Genomic DNA, 24,000 nt, shown 5'->3' with positions numbered 1-24,000 from the left:
ACCACCTCCATCACCGCTCGTGGTCCTAACCCGTTTAATCCACGTCACAGTGCACTTCACATCAGATGCTGGGGATGAATGGATCCCAGAGTCAAAGCTTCTTTACCACGTTTGGTTCAGACACGACTTCGACCAATCAAACATCTTCATTTCTCCCCACCTGTGTGATGTAATAAGGTGAGACAGGCAGAAAATGGAAAACTGAGTTTTTTGTTGTTTTTTTAAAGAAAGGCACAACTACTGGACACAACCATTCAATACCTGACAAAATGATGCTGCCATTGGTTAAAGTTATCGAACGCTGTCCTCCTATTGGTCCTCCCACTACTCTTGATACCAGCCTTACTGCCCACGGTCATTCGGGCCCTGAACGCCCCACAGCTGCTGGGGCTCCAGCCGTGAGCCCTGAATGTTAATTGTGTGAACGCTGTTGCCGATGTGTCCACATTAGTGATGCTGAACGCCAGACGCGGCACATATTTTAAGATGAAACATCTGCGTCTTTAGTTTCACTTTACACAGATGTGAAAACACGTCCAGCTCGCGGCTGCAGTTTGGCTGCTGGACGATGAAACCCGGTGAACCCCGCGGAGGCGAAACCGAAGCTGCTTTTATATGCGCCTGTGTCGTTTGGTATTTAATTAAGTGTACTCCTGTGCTTTTCATGTGTAGTGCTGCACGTCTGTCTGCATGAACAGTAGCAGTACTGTGTCTGTATATGTGGAGCGTAATCTGAGCTGCGTTTTCACATTTTTCTCCTGAGCTCAGTCGCAGATCTGCTCCGGCTTCATGCCCACGGTCACTGAAGACACGACTCAGCAGCTTCACAGTCAAACCGAAGAGAGTCGCGTTTCTCTCAGACGCAGAGCTGAGCATTCAGATCAGACCGCCTACTTCCTGCAGACGCAGGCCAAACCTTTCATGACAGCTCAGGAAACAACTGTTGTTTATTCAGACAAACTTTATTTGAATTCAAAAAGGTTGCTGCTAATAAATAAAACTCAGCAACAGTGTGAAGTCACTGTTGCTGAGTTCACTCTCTGTCTGAAATAAGCAGGTTTAGCTTCTCCCTCTTGGACATGACTGTCTTCTGATTTGCTGCCCCTCACACACACTGAACAGCAGGTGGGTGGGGCCTTTGCATCTGAGATGGCCATGCTAGAAACATCCTCCCTCTGTGAGCTCACAGAGATCCAAGAGTTGAAGGAATCGAGGGAAACTAAGTGCTTAGCAGCCTGTGCTTTGGGCTCACATACACTCACCTCAGTACCTTTATTCATGTTTGATATGAATATCCACCAGTGGAGATACATCCCAGGAAACAAGGAAAAGCTGAAGAGATCCAATTTGGACAAGTAAAGAAACAAAAATGGAAAAAGGAGAGAAGAAAATGGACTTTTGATCTATCGTCAGCCTCCGTGCAGATTTCCTGTGAAGTCTCTCAAGGTTTCCTGTTAAAAGTGTGTGTTTGCTGGCAGAGCAGTGAAGCCGCTGGTGTCAGATAAGCCGCCCACTGTGGCCAATGACAGGAAGTCCTCCAGCAGCTGATAGCTGGTCAGCAGGATGGTGCAGCCGCTGAAAAACCTCTAACTGTCCTGCACCAACCATGAACACATCATTCATGGTTGGCCACGACGCGTCTCGTGTCCTAATTTTAGATTTACTGCTTTACTTTCACGTTAGTCTTTTATTTTCTCGACTCATCAGTGATAAAAAGAGCCCAGCAGCGACTGCACTTCCTGAGGCGACTGCCACGCGTCCGACCGCAGAGCCCTGCAGAGGATTGTGCCGACCGCTGAGCGCGTCATTGGCTACACCTTGCGCTGCATTTGGAAAGCCACTAGCATCGTGGCTGCTTCACTGCTCCACTCTGTGGACTATTGTATTGATTTAGTCTCATTCCCATTCTTTTCTAAGCACATCTTACTCCTGTGTAGTTGTACTTTGATCCAGGAGGATTTCGTCCTACTCTACTCGGGTGTACATCGTTGGGATGACAATAAAACTCGGCTTAAATTTTACCCTAAAATATACATAATCTGACAGCAGCAAAGAGAACGGCAGTCAATGACGTCCCTGCGACGCTGCCAAATATCAAAGAAAAAGTCAAACTAATGAAACAAAACGTCCACCAATCAGAACCTCCGTATTAAAAAAAACATGCTGAGTTTTACTCTCGTGTTCAAACGTGAAAGCTCGCCTCGTGAGCGTGAGCGGAGACACGGGAGCTTTTTAGTGTTTGTGGATCCAAACAGCTTCACACGTCCTTGCTTCACCTCTGAATGACACCTGAGCATCGAGTGTTTGGGGCTTTTAAGACCCATTAAAGTGGACTTCCTGTTTCATATTTCACCTTCTTCCTGAGGCCTGCAGCAACACGCCGACAATCGGCCGGCGGAGCCGCCGTGCAGCGGTAACATGAGCGTGCATTAATGAAGCACACACAGCAGTTTGTCAGGGGTAAATTCCATGAAGCGGGTCTTTCATCACTCTCCGTCACTTCCAAGAAGTCCTTCAAACTAAAAGGCTGTAATGAAGGCGCGTCACTCCCCTTTGTGAGGCCTCGAGGCTTTTACTGACCCCTCCTCCTTCTGCCAACTACTCGAACCCTTTGTGACCTTCGCTCCAATCACCGTTACTACGGTGACCGGACTGTTGGCGAAGAAACAAAGTGTGGTAAAATATATGTACAGTAAAGCGGACTGTAGCACCGTGTCGCTCTGTGTTCACTGAAGTCTGAAGCGATTCAAACTCGTTCAGCTTGAACTTTAAACTCCAGAGTTTCAGCTTCAGAAGGCGAACACGCTTCGACTTTCTCGAAGAACCAAACACAGACGGTCCTCGTCCACATGACCAGAAACATGCTGTAACCGTCCTGGAATGACAGAGAGGTCAGCCGACCTGCGCAGAGAAGAAGAAAACAAAAACCACAGCGCCCGTGACCTCGGTGTTTCTGTCAGGTTGACGTGACTGCAGCACAGCAGGCCGAACGTTTTATTTTACTGGGACAAAAGTTTCATGCTGGGACCTAAAAATGCTCAACTTGATCATTTCTTAATTTATATGAAACGTGTCGATCTGTGAGCCTTTGTTCTTATCTAACGAAGGCAGCGAGCGTTATATAATCACAGAGGGCCGGCGATCAGTGGCGTGCTGTTGCTCGGCGCCCTGTTCTGATGCATACCTGCTGTGCAGAGCAGCTGATGCACATCTGCCAGCTTTGCATGCTTAGATAAAAAGCCAGCACGCATGAAGACAACAAACCAAGAGGACCAGCGCCGAGACCCCAGCACGGCTCAGACTGCACCTGAACTCAGCACAGGAAATCATTAGGCAGCAGGTCAGCAGCGCTCTACTGTGTGCTTCCACTGGATCACACCTCAGAGAAATGCGGCACTTTCTGCTGCGCTGCATTCAAATGCTTTGGACGCGACAGCCAAGCACAGGCTGTGTGAAACTGTTTGCTCTTCCTCAGAAAGCAAACTCGTTTTGCTACTTTTGTGTTTTGCCGTGACGTTTTCAAATCAGTGCAACTGCACTTTTCTGATCAGGAGCAGAGCCTTCAGGTTTAAGAAAGCTCCCACAGATCCAGGCTGAGACTCTCGAGCTGCTCTGTGGCTCCTTTTTACTTGTGCAGGTGTTCAGTTTGCGTTTGTGCTCGTCCTGATTTGTTCGACTGTTGCTCTGCAGGTGTTTTATTGCTCGATGTTGATCGGCAGGTGTTTGCTGTCTGTTCAGACAGAAGCAAAGGTAAAGTCCTTCTTTCTCTCAGGCCAGCCTGACCCGGTGCAGCTCTGTCTGCGTTCTGTTTCACTGCCAAACAGGATTATAGGAGTCAGGACCATTTGTACTTTCAGAGACACACACGCTCAGCGGCAACCTGATCCGCTGATACGGTGGTTTAGCAGCATCTGAAAACAAGCCCGCACCTGAGCATCCAGAGCTCTCTGCTCACCTCAATCTGAGAAGCGACTGCAGGTTCTGCTTCTGTAGATGACCCAGTAAATTCATCCTCAGGTACCAAACAAACAGCACGAGCTGCCGATCAGCAGCTAAAGTCAAACACAGACATGTCTTCCTCCTCTTGCAGCAGATGGCCCCGCCCCTCCCTAAGCCTGGTTCTGCTGGAGGTTTCTTCCTGTCCCAAATCCCAGTGTCACAGGGTCAGCTTCCTGTTTCTTCAGAAAACTGTGTCTGGTGAAATATGTGTAACATAACTTTTGAAGCATAAGCAAATAAAACAATAAAAACTCCCTAACACTTCCTGTTAAAAGGGAGTTTTTCCTTCCCACTGTCGCCAAAGTGCTGCTCATAGGGGGTCATGTGATTGTTGGGTTTCTCTGTATGTATTATTGTAGGGTCTAAATCACAATATAAAGCACTGTAGTTGTGATTTGGTGCTGTACAAATAAAACTGGACTGAAATTTCAGCCTCGAAATCCCAGAATTCCAGAGTCCAACACATTTCATATCACTGCGACTCCTTCTGCCAAAAACATTCACTGATTTCTAAACTTCACGAACGAGAAAATAACTGACAGAATAACTGCTGATGAAAACAAACACAGTGCAGCAGAGAAGCCGTTTGACCATACAAACAAGGGTGTGGAGGAACTGAGAACACACACACACACACACACACACACACACACACACACACACACACACACACTCTTGAATCATTCATTACCAAATGGCAGCGTAAACAGGGTGTGATAAACAATAGACGCCCTTACAAAGTTTCCATGACCGGCCCAGTACTTATGACATTACACACACACATTCCAGTGTTACAGCATCTCAGCGTCACCCAGTTGGCCATGATATCACCTTCCTCATCGACCCTCTCCATCCACTGATTTTCAGCGTCCGTGTTTAAAATAGCCACAGGCTGCCGACATGCGCCGATCAGATCGGGCTGTGAACGGGACGATAACGCTGCTACTGAAAACGTCTGGAGACAGAATATCTGTGTCTTGTGTGCAGCTTGGAGTAAGTTGAAGGATTGACTGTGGCTGATGGTCTCACTGGAATCTGAAACCCCAGAAACAGCTGAGAACACAAACAGTTGTTCTTGGATGGGTGGACATGCCAACGCATCTGTAGTTTCCTTCCACTGGTACAATGTCCTGTCATAGTGGTGACACTGGAAAGTGTTTAGTCTAACAATAGAAGCTTTTAGCTGTGGAATCGACAGGAAGTGACATCTGAACCATGTCAAACCGTGTGACAAAAGTAATCTGATTATCTTGGGTCGATCTCATGTTGTCAGGACTTAAGCGTGGTATTTCTGATACCGTAAACTTAAACCTAATATAAGTTTTTATATTTGTAAAAAACTAGTTCGTGTCTCTGCCGTGCTGAGCCAGGACTTCTTACCCGACAGTGGCTCTCTGGGTTTAACCTCCTCCACCGGCACCGACTGGTCCTCGGGACCCTGGGACGACTGGTCAGTCATGGACTCCTTCTTCGTCTTCCCCAGGCCCACCATCCTCATGAAGGACACGCGGCGGCTGGTCGAGTCGCCCTCGCTCTCCGAACAGTTCAGCTCACCGTTGGCTAACGATTCCTTACGGGAGGGGTCACGATATTTTCCTGCAAACCTTTTGTGAAGACAAAAAGAGAAAGGTCAGAGACTGTCACGAGTCCAGCAACTACCCCCCACGGACCAAACTCCGCCACAGTTCCCACAGAGGTCTCTACCCGCTGACACTTTTACTTTACTAATCTCATAATTTTTGTTTGTATCTTGAACTTGGAACTTAAGAACTCGCCAAAACAGAAAGCTTATCGTTCCACCTCGTCCACATCAAGGCCTCTAATCCTCCTTCCCCTTGAGCCACGTTACACTGACAGATTTTTAATTCCTCTAACAGATCCCTGTAATCTCCTATCTAAACATTCACAAATGCCCTTCCAAGTTCTTATCTTCTATATTGAATGTCAGTGTGAATCCTTCATTTCGTCCTTACAAACTCAGCCCATTCATAATCTTTCATCGCCATTACTCTAATCCCACGTTTACCTGAGCAGACTTCCTTCAGAACTCCTCCTTCCTCTCTTCTTCTTCTGAGAAGGTGAAGGTGAGGGCGACCCTTGCAGCGACCCTTGTGGGGAGAGCGTGGCACTCTTTCCCGACATCCTCAGGTTCTTCCCCAGCTTCCCGAGGCTCTTCAGCGGGGACATGAACTTGAAGGAACCCTTCACCGAACCTCCTCCGCTTCCTTTTTTCCCCTCGTTGGCCTCGTTCTCATCCTCCTCATCCTCAAATGGGTTGCGGTCCCTCGGCACATCGCCGTCCAGCAGGGAGCTGCCGGGTGACCAGTGGTTGCCATGGCCCCCGTTACCATGGATACTGTCGTCATCATTGTCAAAGGGGTTATGATGGCGGGGTGTGATGTTGAGGCTCATCCTGCGGATGAATAGGGCGTTGTCTAGAGTCGGACCGCCTTTTAGGCGCACTGGGAGGTTTTTGAAGATGGGCATGATGGAGCTGGGGGAGGGGGGAGAGGGAGGGAGAGACCTGGTAAAAGAAGGAAGGGGGGAGGCGTCAAAGCTTCATGATGGTATTAAAACGCTATTGTGCAAAACCAGATTCAGCTACAAACATCGTCACAATTTTCATCATGTACAGGTCAGAAGTTAGAGGCCCAAACAGGAACCAGTTTGGCTCCAGAGCCCCTGCTGGTGGGCGAAGACCAGAGTCTGCTGTTTGTGTCTCACGTTCCTCGTCAGAAAAACCATCGCACAAATCCCGTTCTCACAGTTACTGACGTATAAGCTGCTAGAAACGGATCATTGCTGCTGATGCTCTGTAATTAAGAAAAACATCGTAACGCGCTTTGATTGATATCAGCGCAACAAGAAAAACACGTTTCCGCCCCGTCACTGCGTCGATTTTTTAATCACGATTAAACCTGTTTATTCATCAACTTGTTAGTTTTACTGGAAAATTACATTTGAGGTTCATCTTTTATTATTTATTATATTAGTTCTTTATCTTTACAATATGATAAGGATGCTCACTATACTAATAAAATACTAATCAAGTTTGAGGCTGAAAATGAAAAAGTTCAGAAGATTTTATTTCGTTTCATCAGGATGAATAATCGCCCACGGGACACACCTGAAGGACACACCTGCTTTTTTGTAACTTTTTTAGTGTTTGAGCTCTGATAAGACTCCACCCTGACGTAGGCTGTCGGTTACACTCTGACAGCTGCTCTGATAACGCAGAGGTCACACTCACGGTGTAGTGATGGTCGGTGACCATGGCAACACATCCGCCTCCTACCCGAAGATGCCCGAGCTGTCAGTTTGACCTTGATGTGGAAGATTGGTTCGTGTGCATCATAAATATAATCACATGATAAAACAGCAATAATAACACAGTTAGTTTTAATGTGGACTCTGATGGTGGCCACACCCACACGGCTGAGGCGCAGGTTCCTTCTTTTTGGCTCAAACTCATCGCAGACTTTGAAAACCTGCATGAAACCGCGGGGAAGCCTCCGACAGACAACAGGAATAACCCTGTAAACAAGCAGGCAGCGTCGGATATATCAGGACTTTGCCTCTGGGGATAACAGCTGATATTTTGGGGCTTTCGATGCAGCCAGCGGACATCCATGCCGAGACTTCCTCTTCCATGTGCCGGTATTTGTTTACAAATGCAGGAACATTTAGAAAAGGCTGAATATTTCATTTCCACCCGATGAGAAAAACTGTCAGGTCTTTACGCTGAGACGCGTTTCCAGAGCCGCCCAGTGTCGTGCTGATTTTCAGATTGCGGCTGTCAGAGAACAGAAGATAAATTGTTCTTCAAAGATAGCAGCTTTGATGACTTACAGGAGGACGAAGGTGCTCTGACGCACATCAGGACACACCTGACTATCACGGATGCTGCAGGTTCCTTTGAACCTCTTCAGGAACGTTTTCAGAACGCTCTAACAGAAATCGAGCTCTCCGATTGGCCGGCAGGGGTCTTCTGAAATAATGTCAGCAGTCTGAGGCGCCGGTAAGCCCGGCAGCAGAATGACAGCGAGCAGATCCTGTCGTAAAGCAGCTGGTGTCACATGTTCCCAAAACCATAAAGCCTGAAGACAAAGACTCATAAACTCTGCAAACATTAACAGGCAGCCGCTCGGTAATGATTCATGGGAAACCCTGTAATGATTAAATGTGCCCTCGACCAGCGCGGCACTCATTAATGTCCACTCTGTAAACTCCACCTGCGATTTTAACACGTCTGTGCTGAAAACTGAAGCAGACTTCCTTCAGACTGAAACATGGACACACACAGGACCTGAACTGGATTTGATCCCAGATTATCGGCCAACCTGGATGCAGTCTACGGGAAGCTGCATCCATAGACTGCATACAACAGTCCTAACATTCACACCACTTGATTTCTCCGTGTTTGACCACCCCCCAACCCCCGATCCGACGCTGGTCCCCCTGCCAACCCGCTCCTGGCGGTCTGGAGGCTGTACCCGGGCCCCGCCTCGTGGGCCCAGGAGTCCTCGCCTCTGCCTGTCACACTATCGTTGTCCTTTCCGCTCCTATTGTTTGTGTCCAGAAGCTTCCGCGATGCCCTGCGACCCTCTTGAAGAAAACAGGCTGTGTGTGAGCGCCACTGGGCTCCGCATGGGTTTCCTGAGCCTGCCGCCAGGGCTGCTGGGTATTTATGGAACCAACACCACTGAATCACTTCCCACTTCAGCCTGCTGGCTTTCTTCACTGTTTTCCTCACATGTGTGTGTGTGTGTGTGTGTGTGTGTGTGTGTGTGTGTGTGTGTGTGTGTGAGAGGGAGTCTATTTCTGGCAGCAGCAGCGTGTCCTGAGCTGGTGAGACTGGAAACCAACAACATGAACAACATCCGCTCCCAGTGCGCCCTCACAGTCCTGTTTCCATCACTTGGGAGGACACTGACTTTACTACACAGGCAGACGTGCGTTCAGCGACAGAATCCACACAAAGGTGCCGAGTGCACATCCTAATTCAGCTCTTTAACGTCTGTCTGTGGCCCAACTCAAACACAGAAATCAGCGATGGAAGGGAGAATCGAGCAGCGCGACTGGTTTTACTGGCTTGGCCCACATGAGATTGAAGCTTTGGAGCTCTGTTTGCGGTCTCTGAGTTAAGGCCGCTGCTCACCTCCGTCATGCTGCTTCACCTGGTCTCACAGATGAAGCATCTGACGCTTGTTTTTGTCTGTGCTGTTTTATTTTAGATCCTAAAAGTCTGTTAGGAGCAAAAACACCAGCCAATCAGACTACAGCTGAGTACAGATTAGATGTTCCACCTGTCATCCAAACGTCCATCCATCACATCCTCAGAGACACCTCGCTGCTCCACAGTGTCGTCACACACACGTGTGGACGAGTTCAACGCGGCGTTTAAGCATCACGTGGAGGCGAAGGAGTCGCGACCTTTTCAGTGTCACAAAACAGACAGGAAGCCAGGAAGAGGAGCAGATAACCAATCAGAGGGAGGCACAGACTTCAGCCCTGACCTTCAGCGGCTGATTAATGACTGTGTAGATAATCAGCTGATTAACGTCTGCTGGAGGAAACAGAACGTCCAAAAACAGGAATCATTTCATAAGAAGGGCCGGCAGCTGATCGCCTGCTTCCTGCCCACATTCATCATCGATTCATGTTTTTGAGCTCAAACTCTCGATGCCTGACTGGATGTCTGCAGCCCAAACACGAGAACGGACGAACAAATCTGTTCCCACTGCAGACGCAGAACAGTAACACGAGCTTTCTTACAGGGGGCGACAGTTATTCGCCAAGTGAACAAATTCATGGGCTGCATCCTCCTGAGGCCGTCACAGCGACGAGACGACGGCTGCTTCAAATGCGTCCTTCATTCCCCCGAATTTGAAGGATGGGTCGGTGTGTCCTTCGTGGCCCGACCTATCCCAGAATTCATAGCGCGGCCCAGCCAAGTCCAGTTTCCAACGTTGGCGGCAGTTTTAAAATTACTCTTATTTAAAATTACTCTTATTTAAAATTACTCTTATTTAAAATTACTCTTATTTGTCTTTCTGGGTCACAAAATAAACTCTTAACACATTTGAAGGCGAGACAGTAGCTGTGTAAACATCAAATATCTGCAGATTTATCAGGACATCACATGTTTGCAAAAGTGCTTCGACGTTTTCGAAGACATCTGTTACCCACCCGCTCGATAGCTGACCGGGGTGAGAACACCGGACTCCCGGCTTCATCGTTTTCAAACCCACCGCCGTCTGTCACTACTCAGGTTAAACGTGATGTATACGTCACTCAGATAACTTAAAATGTTATTGTTTGGCTTTTTTCAGTGTTTGATTTGTTCCTGAGTGAATCTGTTTGGCTGAGATTAAAGTTATTTTTCACACAGCTGAATAAATGTCAAACAGAAAACCGATTGAACAGAAGTGAGAGACGGTCGAGAGTTTACTCCAGCGTCCTGTTATATTCAGATAGCAAGGAGCAGACGGCCGAGTTCATTCAACTCCACCCAGACAGCGGCTAGAACGTCCAATTTCACAACCTCCAGTCTTCTCGGCCTTGGGAGGATGAATTTGGACGCAGCTATTGATTGGATGCAGATGCCATCTTGACCCCTTCAATCGCAGCCCGTTTTGCTGCCATCCTGATGCACTGAAGACGCTTTGAAGACAGGAACTGACTGCAACCGCAGAGCTGGTCTCAGTCCTCAAAGCAACCATTTCAAAGGCAACAAGCTGACAGTTTCACTGAGCACGATCACAACTGCTGCTCTCAGTACTGTGACTGTAAAGCAGCCCAAACACGAGAAGCTACAGCTGACATCAGCAGGACGTTCACACCACAGACGATCGTTTGGGTCCAGATGGAGTCACAGCGGTCTCTGTTAGCTAACACGAGCAGCTACAGTCGTGCAGTCTGCTCGGGGACGCTGCTCATTCATGTGTTTCATTTGTTTCTGTTCTGCAAAGGGACAAAAGGTGAACACACACACAGTAATCCATGTTGTGTTTACACACAGTGAGCCTGTGAGCAGGCGGAGGTGGAATTTTACTGGGAATCTGCTGCTCAGTGACTGGAATGATAAGTGGCCAGTTTGATGCGGAAGCTTCTCGCCGTGTTTCTGGACGTCAGGCTGACGGCGTTCCCACAGAGCTGCAGCCGGTCAGCTGACACAGCGGGAGGAGTTTCCCTCAGTGGGTGCCGTCAGTTTTCCAACAAGACAGGAAATCATCTTTAGGACATTTCAGTGATGTGAGAGGAAGTCTGCACTTCAGCTGGACGGAAGAGAAAACCAGCTGTCGAGCCCAGCAGGTTGCTCTTACTGGGACACATGAATGAGGTCCAGTCACAGGCCAGTTCTCCTCTCGTTGTCGATGTCTCCCCAGCGGATCATCTGCCTCCCTCCATCCATCAACGCTCTCTGAGCTCGTCCCCTTCTCCTCCTGCCTGGCAGCTCCATCATATCCACCCTCCCTCCTCTGCACATGTGCAAACAATCTGAGCCTCTCGGACTCTGAGCTGCCCCTCTGATGGACTCATTCCTGGTGCTGTCCATGCCGCTCACTCCCAATAAACATCTGAACGTCTTCATCTCGGCCTCCACCTTCTCCATCACTATCCATCCCTGACACTCGTCTCCACCTACACCACCCTGCCTGCACTGTCCAAACCTCTGCTGCCTCGTTTCCTACATTAATGGTTCATACACAGCGACGCTGTAAACATAACTGCCAGCAGCTTCCTGTCAGCCGACATCGACCCCCGCGCTGCCATGCGTGTGACCGACGCGCCTTCTGCTGCAGGACTTTCAGTCCCAGCTGCACGTTCCTCTCTGCAGGGAGGACATTTTTCTGAACAGCTGCTTTCTCTCACAGACGATGCTGAGCTGACAGTTTTTCCTTAATGGGAGACAGATGCAGTGTGGGTAACCGTGACCTCATATCAGAGCAGTTATATTATGTGACGGTAATTCGATAATCGTCCCGAGCGGTGTCCTGGAGTTTCAGAGCGATCTGTGGAGCGCTGGCTTGTTTTTCTGTCCTCTGCCTGCAGGCTAACCTGTGCAGCCTGTTCTTATTATCGCTGCAGCTGCAGCTCAGAGTGCACGCCGGCCTCGCTGTGTCCCGACTGTTAAACAGCTTCCTGCTGAGGAGGGCAGCACGTGCGCGCAGGAAGAGGAACCGAATTCAGACAAATTCCATCGATTTATTTATTATTACTTTTGTGAGCTACATGATAATAACCCACCCGTACACACACGCAATCCTGGACTTTAAAACTGTGAAGTAATGACCGTGGCTCAGCCCCGCCCAGCCGGTCTGAGCTGGGTTTGACTTTGGAGCCATAAAGTTCTTTTTATCAGAGCAGCCCGGCTCAAAAACACACACGATGGAATATTTACACCAGAGCCTGCTTCATGAAGCTGCTTCTACGTGTGGAGATGAAGGAAAAGGTGGAGACGAAATGTTGAAAAAGACGTCACAGTTCCCAAAACCTGTGTGTGCGAAAAGGTGGCTGTGGAGAGCTGACCGTGTAATGATGACTGTACTCAGCACAGCTTCATGTCCCACTCACAGCATGAAGGAAAAGTACTGCACATACACACACACACACACACACACAGACACACACACACACACACACAGAGACACACACAGAGACACACACAGAGACACACACAGAGACACACACACACACACACACACACACACAGACACACACACACACAGAGACACACACAGAGACACACACACACACACACACACACACAGAGACACACACAGAGACACACACAGAGACACACACACACACACACACACACACACACACACACACAGACACACACACACACAGAGACACACACAGAGACACACACACACACACACACACACACACACACACAGACACACACACACACAGACACAGACACAGACACACACAGACACAGACACACACACACACACACACACACAGACACACACACACACACACACACACACACACACACACACACACACACACACACACACACACACACAGGTAACAATGGTTTAAAAAGGCTTTTTCAAGCCTTTCATTCACCAAACTAAACGGAGCAGGATGCTAAAAACATGCATCAGCGATGTTACGGTTGCAGCTTCTGACTAAAAGCAGGATGCAGCAGCCCGATGGAGGGTCTGGAGGCAGACCTGAGCATATCTGGATGAGCAGGTGGAGTGTCGAGTTGTTTTTATCGCACATAAAGTAGCGGCGAGTCGCGCGTCTCTGCAAACGAGTGCAGTTTGTAACGTTTCTGTCTGCTTGGTTTCAAAGAACTCAAACTCTAAAACAGAGCAGTTAATAAAGGGATTGGTGTCAGTGTGACCACAGCTGGTCATTAATGCAAAGTAAGAGCAAGAACTGAACCAAATCACTAGTAACTCACTAAGGTAGCGGCTAAAGCGCCTCCAGCTGTCCAGATGTTCTGTCACCAAACTGATGCTCAGACTTCAACTAATGTTTTTTTAAATCCACCATCCATGATTAATGTACTAGTCCTATCGCTCTTATTTTGAAAGCTTGGACCTTCCTGTGTTGTGCTTCTCATCTCACTCACAGCTGCTTTTCAAACGTTTTCATTTTTTTTGTTCTTTTACATCTGGAAAGCAGCTTTTTATTTTGCTGCTGCACCAAACTGAGAAGGTTTCCAGGACGACAGCTGGTCAGAGCTCGAAGCTGTAATAAACGCAGAAATCTCTGATCCTCTGGACAGCTGCTGGAGGCTGAATGAAAACTCTGAGATGAATGTGAGTGTGTTGGCCAAATCTTCTGAAAGGTGGAAGATTTTGTCATGCCAGACTGAATCTGACACCTGAGACACCTGAGCCCACATCATCAGCACTTTTATCTACAGATGGCTGTTGTGCAACCTGTGTGAGAGATCTGAGTTCAGATCAGGATCAGCTCTGTCATGTTTAACAGGGTCACGGATCCACAGAAAACGACATCTAAAAGCTGGAAAACTGTAGAGAAGCTTTGAACTGGATGCTTATTCGTGTTTACTTCCTGTTTTGGTTTGACCTTCGTGTCTTCTAGAAGTCACAGTCTTAAATCTGAATCCCTGTTAATATTTGTTTCTTTTATATGTTTTTAATCAGCTCGTGGCGATAAAGCACGAATCAGCTTTTATGGCTGCGCTCCGGCGAATCAGATCGAAGCAGAAAGTCTCAAACTCTGGTTTTACTTTGGCAATCACCCCCTCCCTCCCCCCCAACATCATGTTACCCAACAGCCTGCATGGAGCCAAATCCATCATCCTTTAACTCAGTTTCCCAGACGTTTTTCTCCGGCTCGTGTGCAGACTTGATGCTGCGGGAGCTGCGCTGATTGGACCGCTCAGGTTTAAGTTTATTAAGGTCAAAGTTGAATGAGCGCTCAGCGAAGGTGTGCCTGTGCTGCTGATGACCAATAAAACGTCCACGGGCCAGCATCTAACCCGTCAGTCTGTTTGCACATGCCTGAATTCCCATAGTTCTGGTTTATGGTCACAGCTCACTGTGTCCTCATGAGTCAACAGCTGAAGGGTTAGCACTCAGCTGGATCAGTGGGGTGAAAGCTACGCTCTGATTGGTTGTTATGTCGTTAGACGACAGCACTTCCTCTTAAAGCACTTATTTGTTTAATTGTTACGGGTCAGGTGAAGGACGGTCAGCAGGTAACGCTGAGCTGCTTCCACGTTTGAAACTTTGTGGACTTTTTAAACCAGCTCCAACCTTAGCTAAATATCCAGGTCCGAACCACAATGTACGTATTAACAGGTAGCAGCAGGAGTGGGTTAGCAGCTGGTTACCATTACATGGTCTGGTTATCTGGTTAACCACCAACTGCTTCAGTTCATCCAGACGAACGTCCACAGGTAACAGCAAACGCCTTTTAAAGCACACGATCAAACCTCCTGACAGCAAAACAACCAATCACAGCAACAGCCAGTTAAAAGCATGAATGTAGGCTAATGTCCTGAAACTGAACAGCTCCGAATCAGAAATAATCACCATCAAAATCCATCACAGGGTCCCTGTATCCTTCTCTCACGCCCACCTGCAGAAACACTCGCTTAACCAGCAGCCTCCTCACTGGGAGGCAACCAGCTCGAGATCCTTTGCTGGTGGAGCAAGAGTGTTGCGGTTTCCTCTGATGTTTCTCGCCCTGATCCCTCGTTACCGAGGTCCTCGAATACTGTTCCAACAGCCGGAGCTGCAGGTGACCTTTCCGCCTTGCGAGACGGACGTTAGGGTGAAAAACACTCACTGGTCTGAGCCTGAGAACCAGAACCCACCCAAGCTGACCTGACACTGAACACAACCGTCACAATGCCATCAGACGTGCTGCAGTATCAGTGGAAACAAATCTGCACATCTGCCTGCACAGAGCAGATGAGGAGGACAGGAAGCCAGACACATAATGAATTTTCAAAATAAAAGAACCTTGTTTTCAAAGATGTGCAAAAGATGGAACACAGGTATGTGTTCCTGCGCCCTCCTCCACCTGCACTCCAGCTGTCTGAGTCACATTTAAAAGAAATACCTGGAAAGGAAGCGTCTTAAGTTCCATATCTGTCTGTTGGGTTAATGAATAATCACGTCAAATAATGGACGTTGCAATACCGACCAAATCACTGTGATTAGGCTGTTTGCCACAACTGAGCAGCTTTAATATACGCGGCGATAAACTTTATCAGACGTCCGGAGAGCTGGCGCGCTTTCAGGCTTGGTCTTCACGTTTTTTATTACTTTGTTTTACTCAACGTTTGGCTGTGAGCAAAAAACTACTCGGTTAAGATCGCAGCTTGGAGTCATCAGCAGGCTATCAGCAGTTTGGATGCCCGACAGTAGGGAGGTCAAAGGTCAAAACAGTTCCTCTGCAGGGCAGAAGGGCTCGCACAGAAACTGAAGTTCATAGATCTGTCATATCTGCTTTGTTTTTGCACATGGCTCAACAGGAAGTTAAAATGTGACAGTCAGCAGCGGGGGAGGAGCGTCCATGTTTCCATCACAGTGGACAGTTTCTTAATGCTTCATTAAAAGCCTGCAGCGTTTCAGCCTCTGAAACAACTGAGCTGAATAAAGATGAGGAGGAGGAGGAGGAGGAGGGAGGTGAAGCAACGATAAAAGAAAGGTGTGAAGGACAAATAAAGACAAAGCCTGGACTTTGATCAGTCTGCATTCTTCTGTTTGTTTGCAGCACTAATGGGAAAAAGCAGGAACGTGCTGCGTTCACTGACTTCTGAGTTTGCGGGGCTTCAGCCTGTATCCTCTGACACTGCTGGGCTCTGTCGTCATGGTGACGCCGTGTGATCACGCTGCTCTGTACCTGTCGCTGTTTGACTTCACCTTGTTTGTACTGAAAATAAACGCTGTTGCAGGTTTAAACAGAGTCCTCTGTAATCAGCACAGATGCAAATCTTTGTTCAGCAGGGTCGGTGTAACTGCTCTAAACACTAACTTCTCCACAGGCGTCACCGAGAGGGGCAACCCCTGATATGGTCATCCGTGGGCACACCTGCAGGAGAGAGTCAATAAGAAGCTGGCTTCAAAGGACCCGTGGTTGTAGTGGGAGGGGCTAAAACTAAAACAGGTGGTTTCGGACAAAGGTTAAGAAATAGAAGGATTATTCTGAACTCTGAATCATGCAAAGCTGCTCTAAAGAAATCAAAGAATTTTTAAAAACACATGTAAGGAGGAGCAGAAGCCTCAGGCCAATCAGAGAGCAGCACGGAAAAGTCCCCCAGTGAGCTGTACAACACCCACGGAGACATCAGGAGGCTCACGTGGACCTGTGATCTGCAGCAATCTTTCACCTGCACTCAGTTAATCAGTGACGTTTCCTGCCACGGTCACACCTGCTACCTCAGACTGTGGACTGCAGCTTCAGGACTCAGAGGGAGCTGTAGTGCAGCAGAAACACCTCTGACCTCAGCTGACCTCTAAAGAAGCAGACTCACAAGCTGCCAGGAACCGTCAATAATGGGCCGCACGTACATTTACTGCAAATACCCACAAATCCAGTTTCAGCTAAAAGTCTTTGCTTTTCACTTTTACGGCTGCCAAGTACAAAGTGTCACTTCCTGTCTTTTCTAATATCACTGATCGATCCGAATAAATTAAATCCAATCTTCACTTTAAATTCAGTCATGTTTAGTTTCTGCTCAAAACCCCGAAAACTTTCACTTCTCTGCATCTGAAATCATTCTAACAAATAATAAACTCTCCGTGTCCGCTGCTCCATCAGCGGGTGTTCGTTACTCACAGCGCGGGGACATGGTGGCGGAGCGGCGGGTCACACTGTCACCAGGAGCCGGACACCGGGCGAAGAGACAGCGCAGAAAAGCTCGACTCACTCTGAGGAGAAAGCTGCGGCTCTGGGACTGAAGACGCACAGAGGAGGAGGGGGTGCTGCCTTCAGGCACGGCCGGAAATTTCGCAATCGCAACGGGAGCTGCGCAGTGATAGGTCAGAGACCGCTGACGCTTTATCGCTGTGATAATATCATATATGACGTGTGTCACACACACAAGTCTAATGAATCCATGAAAACAAACTGACTTTGTTATTATAATTGCTGTTGTTATGATGATGATGAAGATGAAGATGGTCGGGTGCTGCGGGTCATAAACACTGTGCTGACGTCACAGTTGGCACACAAACCAACACTGTTCATTTAACAGCGATCAGACTCGCCGGTGACTCGGCGGCGTCCCGCTGATGTGCGACCATCAGCACTTTCATCCCGCTCACCGCAGGCTCAACAACAGCGTAACAAAGAGGCCAAGAATGCAGCACGGGGGGTGGGTGGGGGGGTTACAGGAACTCTGAATATTTAGTCCGAAATACTGAATAATTGTATTAAACTGGAGTTTTGAAGCACGTATGCAGCCCTGGTCCTGTTTATTATGTGACAAGATAAAACTATAAGAATTTAAACATGATCTCAGGATTGTTTTACAAAGTGGAAAAAAACATTTAGACCTGATTTAAACAAACTGTTCACATCTGTAACTAAAGTAAATATATGGCATTACTGTATCAGAATTTCTGATTTATTAAAGTGCAAATCTCTTTAATTCAGCATTTTCTAATTATTTTAATGACTTATTGTTCAGTAGCTCGGTCTATAATAATGTAGGTCAAACAGTCAACAGTCTGTTTGACCTGCTCCCCTCAGGCAGGAGGCTCCGGTCCATTCGCACCAGAACCTCTCGCCATAAGAACAGTTTCTTCCCCTCTGCTGTTGGACACATGAACAATAACCACATGACTGTTCCCGCCACTAACACATGACCCTACGCTGTGTCACTGCATCATTCTATGTTTGGCACTGATCACCACCTGCACTCATGCACATATCTTTCCACGTAGCACTTTTAATTCTTATCCCTACTTTTATTTTTTTCCATGTCTATTTAAGTGCTATTTATGACAGCATGTTTGCACTGAAGCACCGCAGCAATTTCCTAATGTTGTAAACCTGCTCAACATTTGGCAATAAACCCCATTCTGATTCTGATTCTGATTCTGATTCTGATGTAATTGTTTTGCCAAATAATAAGCAACAAAAGCTCCACGAGGTGCAGTGATTATACTCAGGACATGCAGGAAACGCTGTAAGTATAACATGGAAATACTAAATGAGGTACAAGTACATTAAACCTGAGCAAAGTACTCAGTTACATTCCTGCAGGTCCTATCCTCGCTCTCATCCTGTGGTATCACGATTCAGTGGGGGCGGTTCCACCCCCTGCCCCCCTCCTATCCGCGCCCCTGTGGCTGAGGAGAACTGTCGATACCTTTTAAATTCATGCTGGAACTTTTGTTTTTTGTCAGATGTGATGTTTTTCCCCCTGGCCCTCCGTAGATTTGTATTTTGTGTTCCTGATCTGGTGGATTTGTTGCCCCAAACACATTAATCACCGGTTTGCTCCTTGTGTGTGCTGCTGCGTTTCTCTCCCGTGTTTGTTTTGGGGCATTGGAGACTTTTCGCAGCAGCAGAGACAGACGGGAAGCACCAGAGAGTCCTCGGACTCAGCACAGCGGGCTGAAATCACCTTCACCTCAGGACCGACACACAGAGCGATCCGCTCGAGGCCACTCCCCCCTCAGGTCTGCCTAAAGTCACACTCTGACTTTCACTCTCAAAGTCACGCTGCCTCCTCACAGAAAACGGTCACTTTTCATTCAGCAGCAACAAAATCACACTGTGTGTGCGTGTGTGTGTGTGTGTGCGTGTGTGCGCGTGCGTGCGTGTGCGTGCGTGCGTGTACACTGTTCATCAGTTGCTTCAGTAAAGCACGGATATGTGATCAGTTCCTGTCCTGCTGCAGATGAAAGCTGCTGATGAGACTCTCACGCGCTTGGAAAAGATGCTTTGAGGTTGTAGCTCCTGAACTCTGAAACCGCCGCCCTCAGCCAATCAGGTCGGCTCTGGTTTGTTTTAAACGTTAGCTTGTCTTGATTTTTAGGCCATGATTGGCCACAGCTGAAGCATGAACGTAAGACTGTGCGTCTGCTGGAACACACTGATCTTTAATACATGTGAAGCGTGTTGTGACAGTCTTATTAGTCTCATTAGTGCAACTGCTGTTTGTACTTTCTCACCTCATACTAGCAGGAAAACCTTTGACTGTTTACTCCACAAACCCCCCTTCAGGTTTTAGCTTTGTGTCTAAATCTGTGTGTCTGGTGCAGTTTTATCAGGATATTTGTTAAATAAATGACTGAGAGCAGTCTCCCCCCACGCCTCCAGTCTGACAGGGACACCACCAGCTCCACTGTGCAGCTTACAGATCAGGTCAACCTCAGCTGCTGGAACAGCACAGCGAGTATATACGCATGAGCACAGGTGGAGAGAAACACCAACACTCAGCTTTTCATGTCTAATTCAACAGCATACACACTCACTTCCTGTCTTACTCTTTCTTTGTTGGACTTTTCCTTTGTTCTTTCTGTTTTTCACTAAACCAAGAACGCGAGAGCTAAAGTTAGACCTCAAGGGAAAGTCTGAAGTCTGCAGGAAGCAAATGGAAGTCAGTGTAATGTCCTCTGAAGTGTGTGTGTGTACGTGTTTAGACATCTTTGTGAGGACCAGAAATTGACATGCTACTATACTTGTGGGGACCAAAAGTTACTTATGAGGACAAAGTGTCCGTCCCCACGAGTTTGAAGGTAATGTTTGAGGCTCAAGGTGTGGCTTAGTGTCAGGGTTACAGTTAGGTTATGGTTATGGTGAGCATGTAGGGGAAGCACTATGTCGATGAGAGGTCCCCGCTAATATATGAAAACGAGTGTGTGTGTGTTACATTCCTGGCTGGGAGTCATCCATCAGCTGGTAAACACCTCACAAAAGAGGTCTCACAGTACTCATTAACTGCTTTCAACACAAGTCAAAGCAAACACACACACACACTGACCCCGGTGACCTTGCCCTCACTCACAGATGACCTTTCACCGCAGTCTCCATGATTTCCTCACTTCTGATCAACACATTCTGGATCAATCGTTCCTCTTTTTCCCCTTGTTTCATTTTCCTGAAACGACTCGCTCCAGCAAAGAAGCTCAGTTTTCCGAGGCACCTGGAACGCATCACGGGAGGAGAAAGTCCGCGTGTTTTATGAGGTGATAACGGTTTGGGTTAAACGTTGTTTCACACCCAGCTGACGTCGACAAGCCGCACAAATGTGGAATAAATAATTATAAACAGAACAAGAACGTGGCTCCAGTTTTCGGCCAAATGCACCGGATTCATCTGACCTGGGATCAGTTTTGAAGGAGCATTGGTCCAGAGGAGATGAGGCTGTTTCTCCATCGTGGTCACATGTGGCTTCTTCTCTGCATGATGGAGCTGTAACCTCCACGCTGGTTTCTGGAAGTGTTCCTGAGCGTGTGCAGTTATCCTCCTGGATCCTTTAATGATGATGACATGTGCTGTCAATGATCAATCACAGATGTTCACAGATGTTTGAGGGTCGATGAATACCCGATTAACCTCCTTAGTGCTTCTTTTTGGTAACTCTTACGTCTCCGACCTTTAAAACTGTGTGAGTCCTTTATCTGATCAAACTGCAGCTCAGCATCAGTCCTTCTCTCTGATCTCAGATCAGCTGGCTGCTCTGTGATGGCCTCCACAGCGTCGTGGAAGAATCGCAGACACGGCGAGGGGGAGGAGCTCCATCAGGGGAGTGGGAACTTAAATCTGAGCAGAGAGCGAGGATCACCCATCCCACCGTGAGGAGGAGCACGGGGTGGTCAGCACTGCTGCCACTAGAAGGTTGTGGGTTTGAATCCACTGGCTGGCTGGGTTCTCCTGTGGCTTCCTCCCACAGTCATGCGTGGGCTTGGGCTAACGGGCTGTGGGTGTGGGTGGTTGTCTGTCTCTCTGTGTTAGCCCTGAGAGTCACCTGTCCCCCCCACCACCCTGAATCAGCTGCAGATAAGAACCTGGCTGAGATGGTTCATGTTTGTGTTAAATGTCATACGTGAGTGTTGATCATCTTCACTGTGGACGAATCTTTGGATGCAAGTTTCATGAGAGAAAATCCCAGAGACAAAGAGCTCGATGACTCAAACAGATACGTCTCAGCTTGTTCCAGATCTGCGCCGGACTCTCCAAAATTTCACACCAGCGTTGTGAAACGGTCAATGTGAAGGGAAAGCTGCGCAGCCGAGTCAGCAGCTGCAGATTTAATAAAAGAGCTGGTTTCAGGTCAGTGGGGCACAAAGAGAGAAGTCCGTACAGTCAGTGTGGTTTTGTTTTTGCTGCTGCTGTTTCTTCCAGTTTCACCGGCCAAGGAGTCGAGAATCGAAACTCTTCCACAAAAATGGCAACGATTTCACAAGCCCAGTGTCAGCGTGTGCTGCTGTGACCTTCAGGTGTTTAATGCAGCTTAGATCTGAACGGTAAATCAGCCAAAACAAGTCACGTCACATCAGCATTGGGCTACTTTTAAGAACCAGACAATCAGCAGACTCGTTCACAGAGAACGTTCCAGAATAATACAGGAAACTCAGTTTGACCACCTTCAACCGGCCACTGCAATAAAGTACGTTTTTTATGCTTGATCCAGAAGGACGCATCAACCTCAGCCTGCAAATCTGAATCCGAGTCACTGAAACTGCAGTTCCTCCAACGTCCACCAGAGGTCGCCCCCCAAAGCAACTCACTCCCCGCACATTCATGTGAAAAACAAAGTTTCCACAGACTGCAGTAGGGCTGGGTGTCGTCACTGATTCTAGAATCGATTCGATTCAATTGGATTTGAATCTGGGAAATTTTGCCTCAGACAGTCAGAAATATTATAATTCAGATCAGCACATTTACATATTTTTGTATCTATAAAAAGGAAGCTGACACTCACGAGACTTTATCACAGGTGTGTGCGTCACAGCAGAGGCCTTTGTGTCAAAGCAGCTGAAGATAAAACACAGAAACACATGAAGGTGATTCTCCTGTTCTGGGATTTTATAAAAATATTCTGCAGTAGATCAAAAACGAAAGAAACCCATTAATCAACATATGAACATCACCTCTGAAGTTACAGCGGTTTTACTAGAGACACAATGTTTTGCATTTTGCATAATTTTAAAAAGTTTACATTCGTTCAGTATTGAACGGCAGAAATTAGGTTTTCTTTTCGGAAGTAAGTAAAAGGAAACAAACAGCGGCCGACAGCCTGTAAACAATGGTAGACTTGTGCGTAACAAGCAAGCGAATAATGCAGAAAACAGATTTTTATACCCGAAACTGTTGTTGAAGTACAGAGAGCGAGAGAGCTGTGCATGAAGTGTGATTTTTATCATGAGGATGTTTATGTGAAGCGCAGTTTGGATCTTCTTTTGCTGCTGGTTCAGTCAATCTTGTTTGGAGAGACATCAAACTAACAGCTTTAGAATCAGCGCATAAAGGGCGTGAACACAAAACGTTGACCCGCCGAAACATCAGAATCAGCGAGCTGTCGGCTTTCAGCCCCGACCGTGTCCGTGCCGTCGGTGAGAAAGGCGACATCTCACTGATCCTGCTCCGTCGGAGGGTCTGAGCTTTGTGTTTACGTCTCTGTGCAGAATCCGTGTTCCTGCTCTCATTTACTGTTTTACTGTTTGGTGGTTGCTGAAATTTTGTGAGGTTTAACCTCAGATTCTGGAATTTTGGGCAAAATAAATTTATATTAAAACGTTATCCAAGCCACAATCGATCGATCAATCGATTATCAAAACCCAGCCCTACTCTGCAGTGCTGGGAAAACCTAAGCTGTTAGCTTAGATTGCACCAAATCACAACAAATCATAGTCGCCTCAAGGAAAAAGCCCAACATATGACCCCTATGAGCAGCACTTTGGCGACAGTGGGAAGGAAAAACTCCCTTTTAACAGGAAGAAACCTCCGGCAGAACCAGGCTCAGGGAGGGGCGGGGCCATCTGCTGTGATTGGTTGGGGTGAGAGAAGGAAGACAGGATAAAGACATGCTGTGGAAGACAGACAGAGGTTAATAATAAGTAATGATTAAATGCAGAGAGGTGTATGAACACTGGCAATTGCTAGTTAGCTTAAATTCATGTCGTCACATTTTGCAGGTGAAGGGAAAAAACTGTCACAGAGAGTGATTCTGATCATGTGGATCACATACATTGGGGGGAAGTAACAAAGTACAAATACTCTGTTACGGTACTTAAGTAGAATTTCAGGCATCTGTACTTCACTAGAGTATTTGTGTTTCTGACTGCTCCTTACTTTTACTCCCTACATTTTAAAAACACTCTCGTTACTTTAGGTGTGACGTATCTGAGTCACAGTGAGGCAGCGCTGTTCATGTACGAATCACAAGGAGACGTCGCGTCAAAGACGTCACAGAGAGTTGACTTTGTCTCGGCCCAACACCTGAGCGACTGTTTGCGTCAGCGTGGAGCTGACCCTACAGAAGAGGAGCGAGCACAAAGGGAGCAACGTTTTTAAGTGTTTCTGTCAGCTCAACAA

General features: G+C 47.5%; 1 protein-coding gene across 5 annotated transcripts in view; it reads right to left on the bottom strand.

Annotated features, from left to right (window-relative positions):
- Positions 1-24,000, bottom strand: part of exoc3l2b (exocyst complex component 3-like 2b) — a 38,533-nt gene that overhangs the window by 13,414 nt on the left and 1,119 nt on the right. For 2 of the 5 annotated variants that reach the window (XR_013093041.1, XM_076873516.1), the window contains exons 1-3: positions 17,287-17,427; positions 6,026-6,523; positions 5,380-5,603 (exon numbers count right to left, since the gene is read on the bottom strand). Coding sequence is in view for 1 of the 5 variants with exons in the window: in XM_076873516.1 (XP_076729631.1) it covers positions 5,380-5,603; positions 6,026-6,486 (685 nt within the window). In the remaining 4 variants the exon portion in view is untranslated. Of the gene's footprint in view, positions 1-5,379; positions 5,604-6,025; positions 6,524-7,848; positions 8,068-17,286; positions 17,428-22,387; positions 22,441-24,000 lie in introns of those variants that run through there. The other 3 variants (XR_013093042.1, XR_013093044.1, XR_013093043.1) reach the window with 3 other exon arrangements.

The sequence above is a fragment of the Maylandia zebra genome, linkage group LG14 (assembly GCF_041146795.1).
Source record: "Maylandia zebra isolate NMK-2024a linkage group LG14, Mzebra_GT3a, whole genome shotgun sequence".
Taxonomy (NCBI): Eukaryota; Metazoa; Chordata; class Actinopteri; order Cichliformes; family Cichlidae; genus Maylandia; species Maylandia zebra.
This window is presented reverse-complemented; position numbering and strand designations above follow the sequence as displayed.